Source organism: Solea senegalensis, linkage group LG5 (genome assembly GCF_019176455.1).
Source record: "Solea senegalensis isolate Sse05_10M linkage group LG5, IFAPA_SoseM_1, whole genome shotgun sequence".
NCBI lineage: Eukaryota > Metazoa > Chordata > Actinopteri > Pleuronectiformes > Soleidae > Solea > Solea senegalensis.
Window position 1 is genome coordinate 14,116,277 of NC_058025.1, and position 13,747 is coordinate 14,130,023.

The window sequence follows — 13,747 nt, forward strand, 5'->3', positions numbered from 1 at the left end:
AGGGTTTATTTACATGCATTTATATACACAATACTAATGTGACATATGACATTTCAGTGTTAAAATAACTGACTCTATATGCATGGAAACATTGAAATATGTGCTTATGAATGAATGTCCATATTTACCAAGATAAGCTAAAAAAAAAAAGTTTAAAAAAATGTACATAACATGTAAAACAGAAGATAAAAAAAAATGTTTTTGAATGTTTTACTTGGATTCAATGTGAAAAGTTTTGGAATAAACCAATCAAATATCTGCCATTTATGAATTGTTTAATTGATGTATTTATTTTAAATGTTCTGCTTTATCACTAAGGTCAGCAGAGAATTCCATGGACTTAGGGTTCAGGTTCTTGTCCTGAAATGCAGGATGTGGTACACCATGGACAGGTCACCAGTCTATCGCAAGGCAAACACACAAAGACAAAACCGCCGTTCACTCAGTAGTTGTTTTTTTGTTTTTTAAATAATTCCGCTGACAGCAGAACAGAAAACATGAGCTCAGTTAACAAAGATGACAGTCAGCAGCCATGGGCTCCTCTGAATAACTGCCACTCTCTCTGGAGATTAAATGAATTGATTGTCAGGCAGCAGAGCGCGAGGATGGTCGTAAAGCTTTTTCAGGGGGCCATTTCCTCTGTAATTATGGAATGGCAGGCAACAGGAACATTTGACTGACTGAGGGTCAGACAAAGAAACAAAGCACTTTGAGCTACCACTGGATTCATGGCCTATTCACTGTTTTCTTGCACTTTGAACAGACAAAACAAACAATTATTCAACAAATAAAATAAATTGTTAGGTGAAATGAATTGTTGCTTGCACCTGGACAGTACAACTCTGATATAATATTATTTATTTATTTTTTAAATCTTTAAATACACTCTGATATATATATATATATATATATATATATATATATATATATATATATATATATATATATATATATATATATATATATATATATATATATATATATATATATATATATATATATATATATACATATGTACATATGTATATATATATATATATACAGTATAAATAAAATATAGGATGAGATTCTCACCGCGTGGAGGGGGGGTACCGTGAGGAGGAGTGGTGGAGAGGCAGCAGCAGCAGCAGAGGGGGAGAGAGAGTCAGGAGGCTGGGGTCTGAGCAGGCGGAGGAATTGGAGAGGGCCGAGCCGCTGCATCCTCACCATGCAGCCGAAAACCACCAGTCGTCCATTTTTCACCATCATATGAGCGCCAGTCTGTGTCTTGGTGAGGGCAGACATCACTACCACCATCGGCAGTAGCAGTAGCTGTGTGATGAAAACATAGGCCAACGCCTCGCTGCTGCAGCTTCATACAGGGAATGAAAACGCTCCCAAGATGGTCCGCGTCGCCAAGGCTCTGGGTTTGATCATTCTGTCCGTCGCTGTGCTCATCCTGTCGCTCATCAGCTATGTCTCTCTGAGAAAAGACAGCCTCTTCACCTCCAACAAATACTACATGGGAGGCCCGAGGATTATGTTCCATGCAGGATTTCGGTGAGTGATCATTTTATTGTTATTGTTTAATTCATTTTTTTTAATGTATTCCTAGTGAATTTTGCAGGGAGTTGTTGAGATGCACATCACAGCATCACTTCTCTTAAGAAGAAGGTGGCCACGAGCTTTCTGAGCTGTCCAAGGTGCTGCTGGTGAAGATGTGGACCTGTAGGGCCTGCACTGTTTAGTATGGATTATCTAGGTTTATGGAAAGAGATGTCATTTCATTCATAGGGTTAGAGTCTGTATTGTGAAGACACCATCGTCACCATCATCCCTAGTTTCTGAGGCCCAACAGACAGTAGTTAGAAGACAGACAATAGAAAGTAACTAAGTACATGTACTGCAGTACTCATGAACCTGTCCTTAACTTGAATATTTCCAAACAATAATTCATCTATTTTAGTACGTTATGACCAAATAGGCCAAATATGTTATTCCAATATCTTCAGTCAGGACAAAAACAGCTTTAAGTGAAAGGAAAGGACATTTCTCCCCATTGGTTTTTAGAATTCATACATTTTTACATGTCATATTAGTTATTGTTCCCAAGTAGTAGAAGTGAATACTAATACTGATCCTTTTGATTTTAGATTTTTACATGTGTAGCCTGTGTTTATAAACAATGACAGAAAATATTTAAGTAGATTTTGATGGCGGTTGGTGGTGGATAATTATTTTAACTGCCACAGCTTTTTTCCGTACACTATGATGCTACTAATTTTACTTTTGACTCTTGTTAATAGTCTGTTACTATAGATGGTGATGATTTTATTTTCCATATGTTCATCCAGTATGTGTGTTTCTCAAATTGGAACTTATTGTCGTTTTCAGGTCTCAGTTTGCTATGAATTTTCTTGACCCGTCCTTCATCCCTTTAACCACCGCCCTAAACGAAGAGCTTCAAGGAAAAGCGTCCAAATGGAAGTTTAACAAGACTGCTTTTTATCAGCACAGGCAAGAGACTCAAACTCTTAACTCATATCAAATATTCTACTCTTGAATATTGTTCATCTTGCTTTCAATACAGGTTGTGTTTGCTCAGCCAAAGCTGGATACAGTGAATCATGGTGCGATTTTAAACAGCTTCTGCCCTGTCACATCAGTCAATTCAGCTTTCACTACGCATCCAATCACCATGTATCAGCCCAGCATCTGCAGATGCCCACTGCTCCACTGCTGTACAGTTCTGGAGCAATGTTTACTTGGTTATTGTAAAACTTCTGGGCTATTACATCGCAAGGTCCTGTATGACAGTGTACTTTAGTAATACGACAGGAGATGTTATTTTAAAAGAAGACAGATATTTACTAGAAATCTTGGTAACACTTTAGATTAGGGAACCCATATTCACTATTAACTAGGTGCTCACTAACATGCATAAACAGCACACTAGACCTTTATTAGTATTTATTAAGCATGTATTAACACCTTGTTCCACATAACCTTATTCTACCTCTATTACGACATGAATTAAGATTTTTCCTGAATAAGGTGTTAATATGTGCTTAATAATTACTAATAAAGGTCTGGTATGCTACTTATATATATGTTAGTAAGCACCTAGTTAATGGTGAATATGTGTTCCCTAATCTAAAGTGTTACTGTAATCTTATTAGTAGCCTGTAAAAAAAACAAGAGGAGGGGCTGGACATCGTTGACTCGTAAATTAAAAGATCACTGTCCACAGAAAAGGGAGAATTTTGTTTACTTATGTGTTAAAAAAATAATAAATTAGTAAATTAAATAAAGAAATGGTTTAAATTTCACAGCTGAAGTTGGATTGTTTGCAACTATAGTTGCCCTTTAACATTATAACCGTTTGTTTTTCTTTTTTCAGGAAAGACATTTTCAATTACATCGACATTGCCAACAATTTCTCCCTAATAAAGAACAGTGTACGCGTTGGACAGCTGATGCACTTTGACTACTCCAGCCACAAGTATGTCTTCTCCATCAGCAACAACTTCAAGTCCCTGCTCCCAGACATCTCTCCTATCCGCAACAAACACTACAGTGTGTGTGCTGTGGTGGGAAACAGCGGCATCCTGACAGGCAGCCACTGTGGCCCAGAAATTGACCAGGCCGACTTTGTCTTTCGCTGCAACTTTGCCCCCACAGATGTCTACTCCAAGGATGTGGGCAGGAAGACCAACCTGACCACCTTTAACCCAAGCATCCTGGAGAGGTACTACAACAACCTACTCACCATACAAGACAGGAATAATTTTTTCCTCAACCTGAAGAAGCTGGAGGAAGCCATCCTGTGGATCCCTGCCTTTTTCCTGCATACCTCAGCCACGGTGACCAGGACCCTAGTGGACTTCTTTGTGGAGCACAAGGGCCAGCTGAAGGTCAAGCTGGCCTGGCCGGGAAACATCATGCACGATGTCAACAAGTAAGAGAGTTGATCTGTGTGATCAAAAGCAAAACTATTTAATTGTATAGCACCGAATCTCAACATATATACTGTTATCTCAAGGTAGAGAAAGAGAAACCGGTTTCCTCCCACAGTTCAAAAGCATGCAGATTTGGGGTGAGTGTGAGAGTGGATGGTTGTTTGTCTCTATGTGACCCTGTGATGGACTGGCGACCTGTCCAGGGTCCACCCCGCCTTTCACACTATGTCAGCTGGGATTGGCACCAGCGACACTCATGTGGAGGATAAAGCAGTAGGAGATGAGTGAGTGAGAAAGAGAAAGAGAATGTTCATCCTCATTGGATGAACATCATCCAATGAGGAAGCCCTTAGTGTCAGTGGAGAGGAGAAAAAACTCCTCTTTAACAGGACACATTGGCTGTGACTGCAGTATTCTTGAGGACACTGTAGCCTTTAGCAATTGTAGTAGTTTACATGCGTCATTTATAAACAAAGACGTTGTAGTGTTCGAAGATGTAGTGTGTAAATTGTCAAATGAGTTCACACAATCCTGATTAATCCTGATTCTCAGTATAGTTTTGTCTGTGGAGACACACGGCGCGACGGAGGGAAGCAGCCTCGACAGCTTTGCGAGTAGTGAGTGATGACTTTAAGGAAGGTCATGTTTTCATCATTGTCTGTCTTTTGGTTTGTTTGTTAGCACGATTATGGGAAAAAAAGCAGTTTCTCAAAACGGTGTCTGTGTGTGTGTGTGTGTGTGGGGAGGGTATGGCCAAAGAAGAACACATTAAATTTTGATGTGGGCCTTGGTGCAGGTAGCTGTTTGACTGAGTGTGATTCTAGTTATCTGTGTGTCTGTCACTACAAATCAAATCACCCATTTTATGTCAACACAACACATAACAGAATTGTTATTATACATATATTGATCAGAGCAGTTTTACTTGATTACATAACATGGTAAAAGAGAGAAGACATTACAATGTTGTTCTGGGAATAAGGTTAGAAACCTGCTTTAGGACTGCGCCATTGTAGATAGTCGTTGTTCTATTAAATTAATTAATCACATGTGTTACGGTTAAAAACAGAGGATCAGATCAGTCTCTCAGTATTTCACATACATGTCAAATTGGAAAGCTACTATAACACCAGCATTGTGATAAGCTTAAGGCTCGATTCCATTACACCCCAGCCCTCTGTCACTTAGTTCTACTCCTCTGTTTTGCACGTTCACATTCAGGGTGTCTCAATTTTACAGATTAACTTAATCTAAGGAAACTAATGCAACTTTCATAAAGCTAACATTTAATTTGATATTGAAGAGACTCCAGGATGTGACTAATCCTATTAACCGCCATCATTACACTTTTTCCTGAGGAGTTAATGTCTCAATCGCTACTTTACAACAGTCACTTTTGTAAATTATGTTGCCACTATAAGGAAAATAAATTAAAGGTTAATAAAGTGAAGCACAAATGAGTGGACGCCAGTGTGATTGACAGCTGGCATCGTCTAATAGGAGCCTAGTTGCAGGTGACATCTATGACCTCCTGTTTCTAAAACCTCAACATCAAAACAGGAACTCAAGAAAAAAGTAAGAAAGGCAAAATAATAAAGTGGCACGGGTTGTGACACCTTTCCAGTTGCTCAAAATATAACTACAACACTAACACAGTCAAATAAAAAGCCACTAAACGTACACACTAAACACACTTAGTTCACCTCATGGACGTTACGACCAGGCCTATGGGAAAACCTGATCACGGCAAGACTAAGGAGACTCCCTCTTCCCAACTCCCAAAAGAAACCACCAGCAACAAGTAAAACAGACCATTTTAAAGGTTTATTTAAACACAAGTTCATCATGTCTGCTGGCAGTCTGGGTGTGAGTGGTACAAGGAAGTCCACTGTAGCTGGGATGATCAGGCCTCTTGTACTAGAACCTCCTGTGCAGGACCAATCAGCTCCCAGGATCACACACGTCATTCACACTCACATGCAGACACATACACACAAGGAGAAAGCCGTCACGAGCCTGTGGTCATAACAAGTTTCTTATGGGTGATATGATGAATTGTTGCCACTTGTTGCAGACAAATTCTTTGTCATATAGTCTATGATAGCAATGTAACAACAGTGAGCAGGTCTCCACATCCCCTCACTACTAAACTAACTGGTGATTTCTTTACAGATACTGGAAGACTAAAAACCTCTCTCCCAAACGTCTCAGCACTGGAATCCTCACGTACACGCTGGCGTACGCCATGTGTGACGAGATCCATCTCTACGGCTTCTGGCCCTTCGGCTGGGACCCTAACACAGGCAAAGACCTGCCCTACCACTACTATGACAAGAAAGGGACCAAATTCACCACCAAGTGGCAGGAGACCCACCAGCTACCCAGCGAGTTCAAGCTGCTCTACAAGTTGCACAGGGAAGGCGTGACCAAACTCAGTCTAACACACTGCACTGCTTAGACATGATATAGTGTTGGACTCCAGTGGCCATGACGCAGATACATCAGCTCAGTTCGAAACCTATGTTGAGTCCCACATTGCATGATATGTGTTTATGACACCCGCATTCTACAAACACACACTCACATCACGCTTTTTTTTTTTTTTGACGCTGCTCACTTGCTTCCTTTTCTTCTCTTTTGCACGGCTGTAACTTAACAAGTCACACTAAACAGATGTTTATTTTAACTGGAGTCTGTAGGGGGTTTAGTTGTAAAAACAGAAACAGTCAAACCTTCCACGCCTGTATTGATTGATTAATCGACTTTTACAACAGTTATACGGATTCTGAAAATCAATACACTGAAATCACTGCCTAATCTCAGGGAAGGAGTTAGATCAGTGTTTTTTGTAATCAGATTCAATGTCTCAGAGAGCTGCAGTTCCTGTTTTCACGCCCTTTCCCCAAAACAAGGTGTGAAGACGGTGTTTGTTTACAAGAATACACACAAACACACATGCACATTATTGTCGTTCTATATTTGTGAGGACAAAATGCATTTCCTATCCCGCTCAGCCAAACCCTTCACCTAATCCTTATCATCCCCGAAGTTTATCTATGGTCGAAATTGATCCTTTCGAGAAAGACATGTACACACACACTTATATTCTATGTAGACATTGGGATGTTCCAAACCAATTTTCTTTCAGTAATAATCAACATTCCAAAAAAAAACAAACAACAAAACGATAGCCACACTAGCGGTTACATAGAAATCACACAGCTTTGATTTTTAAAACAATTGACAAGCTTTGAAGAATCCACAATGCCATTTATCAGGACGTACACACTGATCTATACAATCTTCATAGCCAATAGGACATTTAAATGCATGAATCCATTCCTAATTCTTTTGAATAAAGTTTCTCTCGTTAGTCAAACTTGTATGTTACTAAATCTATTTACAACTCAAATTTGACAGTGACAAGACTTTAGGGACTAGTTGCAATTGTCCTAAAAACACAAAATTATATTTTTACACTTTTTTTAGACATGTTTGTCAAGCTGGGATCTAGACTGCTTTGATAAAGAGATGGTGTAATCTCTGAATGTTCTCCTACAGCAGGCACTGTTTTATATACCAAGAACTAAAGACATAGAAACTAATAACACATAAAATAAAACACTTTTTAAAGGGGGTATCAACGTTGTCCCCGGCTTTGCGTTAAGTTAACCTAAACCAGCCACTGAATAGATTTTCTCAAATAACTCTCACAAGCAAACCGATACGTGTATTTGCCTTTATTGTGACAAAGAAGTAACAACTTAGTTTTGTATTTCAGACCAAAAATAATGAGAGGAATGTGTAGTTTGAGAGAGCAGCCGACCTGTGACCTGAACCAACGCGCTAATGTGGCTTAAAATGTCATGAAACACAACATTTTGGATGTAGTTTATCACTATTTCAATGACAGCAGTACACTATGTATTATTGAGCTTTTGACTTGAGAAGAATGCCAGTATAAGACAGAGTAAAAATGAATGCATTTTCACTTATTGCATCTTGTGGAAGAAGCATGAACCACTGAAATGACATTGCATGTGAGGCACCAACAAATCTTTTTGGCTAGTTTTATACAACCTTTTTGAAGCTTGTTTTGGGGTTAAAAATTGAGTTATTTGCTATTGTTTCTATTCCCGATGGTGTATTAAAATATCACCAGTGTCTTTGTATGATGAACGTTTGAAGCCTAAAAAACAAACCTACTGCGATACTCTACATGGGACCAAACCTCTACTGATCAACTTTACGAATGAACAAGCTTTATTTTTCTATAAATGTAGATAATCACAGGCTCAGAAACAGTCCGCCCCTTCATGCCAGACTGGGTATTTTAATGGGGTTGAGGACCGGACAGTAAAAGCTGGCCACATGATCATCTCATGGCCTTGCAACATGTGCTTCGTTCTTGTTACACATTTTGGCTTAGGCTGAGCGTTAATACAGAGAGAAATGCAGTCATTCACACTCAGTCGGTGTGTGTGCTTTCGTGCTCATCCAGATTCAGCGTGGCAGGCATTTGCTTGCCATCGTGTCCCACACAAAGGTCTTTTTTGTCTGTCTCTTTAGGCAAGATGAACTTTCAGATAGTTGACACTTGCGTCTCATCCGAATGGCTAAATGTAAGTCATTTAGTTGGTGTCGTAGTTATTTTATTCCCTTTATTTGGAATGTTTTGTAGGTACACCAAAGACCATGTGTTTGAACTAGTATCAAGTAGAGGGAAAATGTCACATTTTAAATTTTAAACACTCCAAACGTCATGAATGTCCTCTGCTGCAAAAGTGAATGCTGAGAATTTTCCTCCAAAAAGGTTTCTCTTAATTTTCAAATCAGTACGTAGAATGCGTTAGAATGCCAATGATGCTAACACAGTTTGTGATGATTGTGATTCCAGTCAGAATAACAGCAACGCTGTTTGTTTGTAACATTTAAAATGACCAAGCAGAGAGATATAAACTGTACAGTAAATGATCTTTATTTCAAAAGCAGCACAACACATGACTCGTTTCCCGACAAACCCGTTGACATTTTCATAGATACATATGTTCGATCTGCATGACAACTTAATTCCATAATGCATAGAAAAGCTAGGCTGCTTATGTACATGTTGTATAAAAGTCCTTATGTATAAATCATATAAGGGACTATAAGAACTTTGGTTGGTCTAACAACAAGCATTCATATGAGAAATGTAAAATGTCTTAAATGTTTTGAGATTATACTCCATGGTAATAAATACATAATGTGCCTGCATACTCCTTCCATCAATGCCTCAATGTCTCAAATAAAAGGAAACTGTATTTTTCTCTGAAATGCCTCATTTTAAGATGTTCTTTTCTGGTGAGTCAAAACCATTTAGTGTAGTTAAATAGGGTTTCTGCAGGGTCCACCAAGTTTACAACCCTTTACATACCACATCAAATCCTTTTTTGACTTGATTTGGCTTTGTATTTGCGTAATCTGGTCTGAAAATGTATGTATTACTATGAGTTATCCTATGAAAATGATTAAATAATTCTAGTTAATTTAGGTTTTTAGCTAGCAAAATACATATGTTATATTATATTATATACCTTTGCAAATGAAATATGAAGACTTATAATGTTTTAGGGCTATAGGAGTGGAACCTGAATTCAGTTTTGTAAAGACTTTGTAAAACCTGCAGATACCCTGTTATAACATGATCGTTGTGTCTCAACAGGCAACGAGTAAAAAACAACCTTACAAATCTCGAGAACCATGCCTCCCCAGAATTGAGCCTATTTGATTTCAGCTACGATGTAAGAGGAGCAGCTGCCGGTGGGCAGAATCAGCAGGCACAGCTCCTACTGACAGGCGCCTCCTCCACTTTGTGACAAACAAACAGTTTGCCATTGGGTTCAGAGCTCAGGCCTCCGTATGTGCTGTGCTCCATCCTCTTCATCACCAGGTCCAGCAGGGTGGCCACTGCCTCGTCCACATTGGCACCCGTCACTGCACTTGTTTCAAAGTAGGGGATGCTGAGGAAGAGGAAGAACCTTTTAGGGTCGGAGAATTGTCTCCTTTTTACTTATTTAAACCTCAATTCATTTCTTAAATGATAACAATACATCATTGAGGCCCACATCCAAGGAGGTACAGAAGAGGAATCAGCACAGACTAAGTGAAAACAGCTCACTAGCACCACCCTGTGGTGACTTGGTGATATAAGCAGCATTTCTGGAGCATTCATCAAATAAAATCCATGACATTTTAGATTATTTGTAATATATAATGCCACATGTAAATTAGCTGTTATGCCAGTCAGAGAATGAAGAAAAGCTATTTAGAATTATCTAGATTTTAGTGGCATGGCACATCACACACAAGTTGGGAAGATCTGCTGTAAATACAAATTTGAGTTTGTATGTAGAGCCTCACCCGTATCTATCTGCCAAATCTCTGGCCTGTCTGGCGTAAACATCCCTCATATTTCGAAGGTCTGCCTTCGTTCCCACCAGCACAATATCCGGATTATCACAGTACGCGTTGGCTTGTAGCTGACCTGGACCCAACACAGAGTAAGTCACTCAGTGTACATAGACGTGCAGGAGCTAAGGGTGACGTTGCACCTCACTCCTTTGGCAGCAGGAGAGAAAACACTGATCTAAAAGATTAAAAGTGCAGCAGGCTGCTGAGATGACACTTACTCATCCAGTTCCTGACATTGAGGAAACTTTGCTGATTGGTCAAGTCAAACATCAGCAGGAAGCCCATGGCATCTCTGAAGAAAGCTGTAGTGAGGCTGCGGAACCTGAAAAAGGTCCATCATTTGGTCCAGACTGAAAGATCTCAGCAGCTGATAGACAGGTTTAAATCTTGCTTTACTCTGGTATTGACAGCATTGCAATTATCTAATCTAATTATGGTTTACTGGTTACGTCTTCAATTTACTTTATATACTCATGTTCAAACACAAACAGTGTAAACCTGTAAGGATGCAAAGTAGTAAAATTAGAAGAAAAACAAATGCATGGATCAGAGGTCTGTATTGTCTTAGCTTTATCTTGAGTTTATAAAGAGGGGCCGCAAACTAGTTCTACTGCCACCAAAAAATGTGGATGTACCAAACAATTAAAAAAAAAATATATATATATATGTACAAACTACCAGGTTCATTATGCCTGATGTGTAAATAGTGATTGAAACAGCTGTTGTATGGTTTGCCATGAAATTTGGTAAAGTTCATCTCAGTTAGCTTTTGCATTGGAATAACTCATTTTTTTGGAATAACATCATTGATATGATGAGTGACACCCAATTAAACAGTGGGTGATGGTCTACTGACAAAGAATTGCACGCTGTCATATTTTTTCGATCTATTTTTCAATAAAATGTTAAATAAATATGTCTAAATATAAGATCCTGTTAAAAATAATTCGAATGTATATACTTTGGATTTACCTTTCTTGTCCTGCAGTGTCCCACAGCTGAAGGTGGACTCTGAAGTTCCTCTCAGTCATCCCATCAGCGCCCGTTCCTGTGTAAACCTGAACAAAACCACAAACCATAAAAATCCACCACACCTCAAATAATTGTGAGTTTATATTCAACAGAAGATACCAAGTCATCACCCACCACTCTCTTTTCCCTGAAGTCGATGCCCACCGTGGATGTGAACTTGCGGTTGTATTTGCTGTCGGTGTATCTATAGAGGAAGGTGGTCTTTCCCACGCCAGAGTCTCCGAGTGCTAGCAGCTTGATCAGATAGTCATAGTCCCAGTCAGCCATTGTGAAGCTGAGAGCTTAACCTGTGCTCCCCCGGTTTCCACAAAACAACAGAGCTTTAGATGGATGCAGATATGATAGGTGGACATTTATTACCTTACAAAAACAAACTTGTCATGGCAATAATTGTCATGACTGACATTTTTAAACTGAAACTCACTTGTACAGTACTTACTACAGTAGCCCCTAAAACATGAGCATTTGCTTGTTTTTCTGATCATAGATGGCGGGTTGAATGCGTTAACTTCAGATTTGGGGAATAAAGATTAGCACATTAGTTTATTACACTTTAGACTAAACAATGGATGTATAATAAAACATCACAAATCACATGGTCAAACCAATTGACCATGAAGACAGTAGTAAAATATCCGTGGGAATTATGGTTTCCATTATCTATCTGCCTTTGTCTGGTTTTGACATGAGGGTCATTAGTAATTGCATCATTTGTGTAATTCAGTCAATAATTCAGCACAAGAAAACTACAAAGACCAACAAAGTATCGGTCAAGGTTTGACAAATTTGGACATCCATGACAACTCATTGCAGCAGAAACACAATTATGAGGAAACACATGCTGTTTTCCCCTCAGTGCCATGAATATGCCATTACAGATCTCACAAGGCCAACTTGTCTGATGTTTTCTGGGTAATTATTTGAAATAGGAAAGAATTAAAGCAATTTGATAAAACAGAGCTTAAAAACAAATTAACTAAATTAAAACTGATGCACATTTTTTTTTTTTAATGAAATTTGGTCCATCTACGTGAACAAGGCCGCATGCTAGAGTTGATATTCTACGTCAGTGGGGCAAAGCTCAACAAATTTGCCCTTCATCAAATTACCCAAAAAAGGCCTTTGAGGTCAGAGTGAGTCTTGGGACCGTGCGCAGTGGCCTGATAGTAAACCAGCCTTGTCTACTGGTTGAATACACGACAGAGATAAAGGTGAAATTCTTTCACCTAAGCTTTAGTTTTCAGTCTTAGGGTGCAGACGCTCTGCACATGAATAGCAAGACGTCATAACTCTCTGGTCATTAGGTGGTGATCAGAGAGAAAAAGCACATGACCGGAGCTGGCTTCCACATGAGCAGTCAAATGCATTTTCCAGAGTTTTCTTTGACTTTGCCTGTGTGGCAGACAGTCCTTCTTTTCTTGACTTACAGGACTGTGAGTAATCAGCTCAACACTCAACCATGTCAGACCAAGTCTGTATACTGCTTCAGTTACACTGTGCAAGTCCATTAAGGCAGCATGATAATCAGATTTGGTTATATCAGAATCAGATTTACATAAGAAATGGTTAAAATTTTAAGAAAATTGTGAACAAGACTACATTATTTTCCATATTTTAAAAATACAACTTGCATTAAGGACTTAATTTGTCTTACAGCCATAGCAGTGATAGTGAAATTTATACTCATTTCCCATGTGCAAGCATTGGGATTCTTTGCAAGCAGCAAAGTGGGGGAAAGCTGAGCAATCAACCATGTAACCTATAGCATATTTGGTGAAACGCATCTCCAAATTCAATCATCAAGCTGATTTTACTACAATACCACATAGTTGATGCAGAACAGTGAAAATATCCTGAACAAAACATAGTGTAAATGTAAATGAGGCTTCCTTACCTGTGAACCTGCAGCAAATATCAATGCCCATTCAGAGGTCGCTCAACTCGTCCCGATTAATTGAAATAATCACTATCATGATGCGATGGTACATAGTAGATCCTGAGACATTCCCCTCTTCACATGTGATCCTTGGGAGGGGTTTGAAACCAGAGAGAACCAAGTGGGGCTGTGCTTACAGACCTTGTGTTTTCTGGTATTTTCTCATGGGGTGGGAGGGGAGGGAGGGGTTCTTTCAAAAATTGTAGAGTCTCTGTGGATTTCACTGGAAATCATCCAACCAACAAACAGGCTTAGCAAGTAAATCCTGCAGATGTAAAACAAAAGTTCTCAAATAAGGTGCACAAATTGTTTAAAAGCAATATGAAAACAGTGGAGTCCTCAATTAAGATTTAGCTTTAAGAATTTACTTTCACTCATGTTTACAGGC

At 39.0% G+C, this 13,747-nt stretch overlaps 2 protein-coding genes across 2 annotated transcripts; one reads left to right on the forward strand and one right to left on the reverse strand.

Annotated features, from left to right (window-relative positions):
* Positions 1-1,098: 1,098 nt before the first annotated feature.
* Positions 1,099-9,254, forward strand: LOC122769576 (sia-alpha-2,3-Gal-beta-1,4-GlcNAc-R:alpha 2,8-sialyltransferase-like). Its single transcript, XM_044026211.1, has 4 exons — positions 1,099-1,539; positions 2,374-2,496; positions 3,380-3,937; positions 6,111-9,254. The coding sequence occupies exons 1-4, from the start codon at positions 1,382-1,384 to the stop codon at positions 6,394-6,396; spliced, it is 1,125 nt and encodes a 374-aa protein (XP_043882146.1). The 5' UTR covers positions 1,099-1,381; the 3' UTR covers positions 6,397-9,254.
* Positions 8,899-13,709, reverse strand: LOC122769579 (ras-related protein Rab-27B-like). Its single transcript, XM_044026213.1, has 6 exons — positions 13,318-13,709; positions 11,538-11,710; positions 11,364-11,449; positions 10,610-10,713; positions 10,341-10,464; positions 8,899-9,940 (listed from the first exon to the last, which is right to left on the reverse strand). The coding sequence occupies exons 2-6, from the start codon at positions 11,688-11,690 to the stop codon at positions 9,751-9,753; spliced, it is 657 nt and encodes a 218-aa protein (XP_043882148.1). The 5' UTR covers positions 11,691-11,710; positions 13,318-13,709; the 3' UTR covers positions 8,899-9,750.
* Positions 13,710-13,747: the final 38 nt, after the last annotated feature.

Excerpts from the sequence above, each read along its gene's own strand:
- LOC122769576 (XM_044026211.1), top strand. The coding sequence starts at position 1,382 with ATGGTCCGCGTCGCCAAGGCTCTGGGTTTGATCATTCTGTCCGTCGCT. Across the intron at positions 2,497-3,379 it reads ACTGCTTTTTATCAGCACAG|GAAAGACATTTTCAATTACA; the intron begins GCAAGAGACTCA and ends TTCTTTTTTCAG. Across the intron at positions 3,938-6,110 it reads ATCATGCACGATGTCAACAA|ATACTGGAAGACTAAAAACC; the intron begins GTAAGAGAGTTG and ends ATTTCTTTACAG.
- LOC122769579 (XM_044026213.1), bottom strand. The coding sequence starts at position 11,690 with ATGGCTGACTGGGACTATGACTATCTGATCAAGCTGCTAGCACTCGGA. Across the intron at positions 11,450-11,537 it reads ACTTCAGGGAAAAGAGAGTG|GTTTACACAGGAACGGGCGC; the intron begins GTGGGTGATGAC and ends GGTTTTGTTCAG. Across the intron at positions 10,714-11,363 it reads GACACTGCAGGACAAGAAAG|GTTCCGCAGCCTCACTACAG; the intron begins GTAAATCCAAAG and ends GACCTTTTTCAG.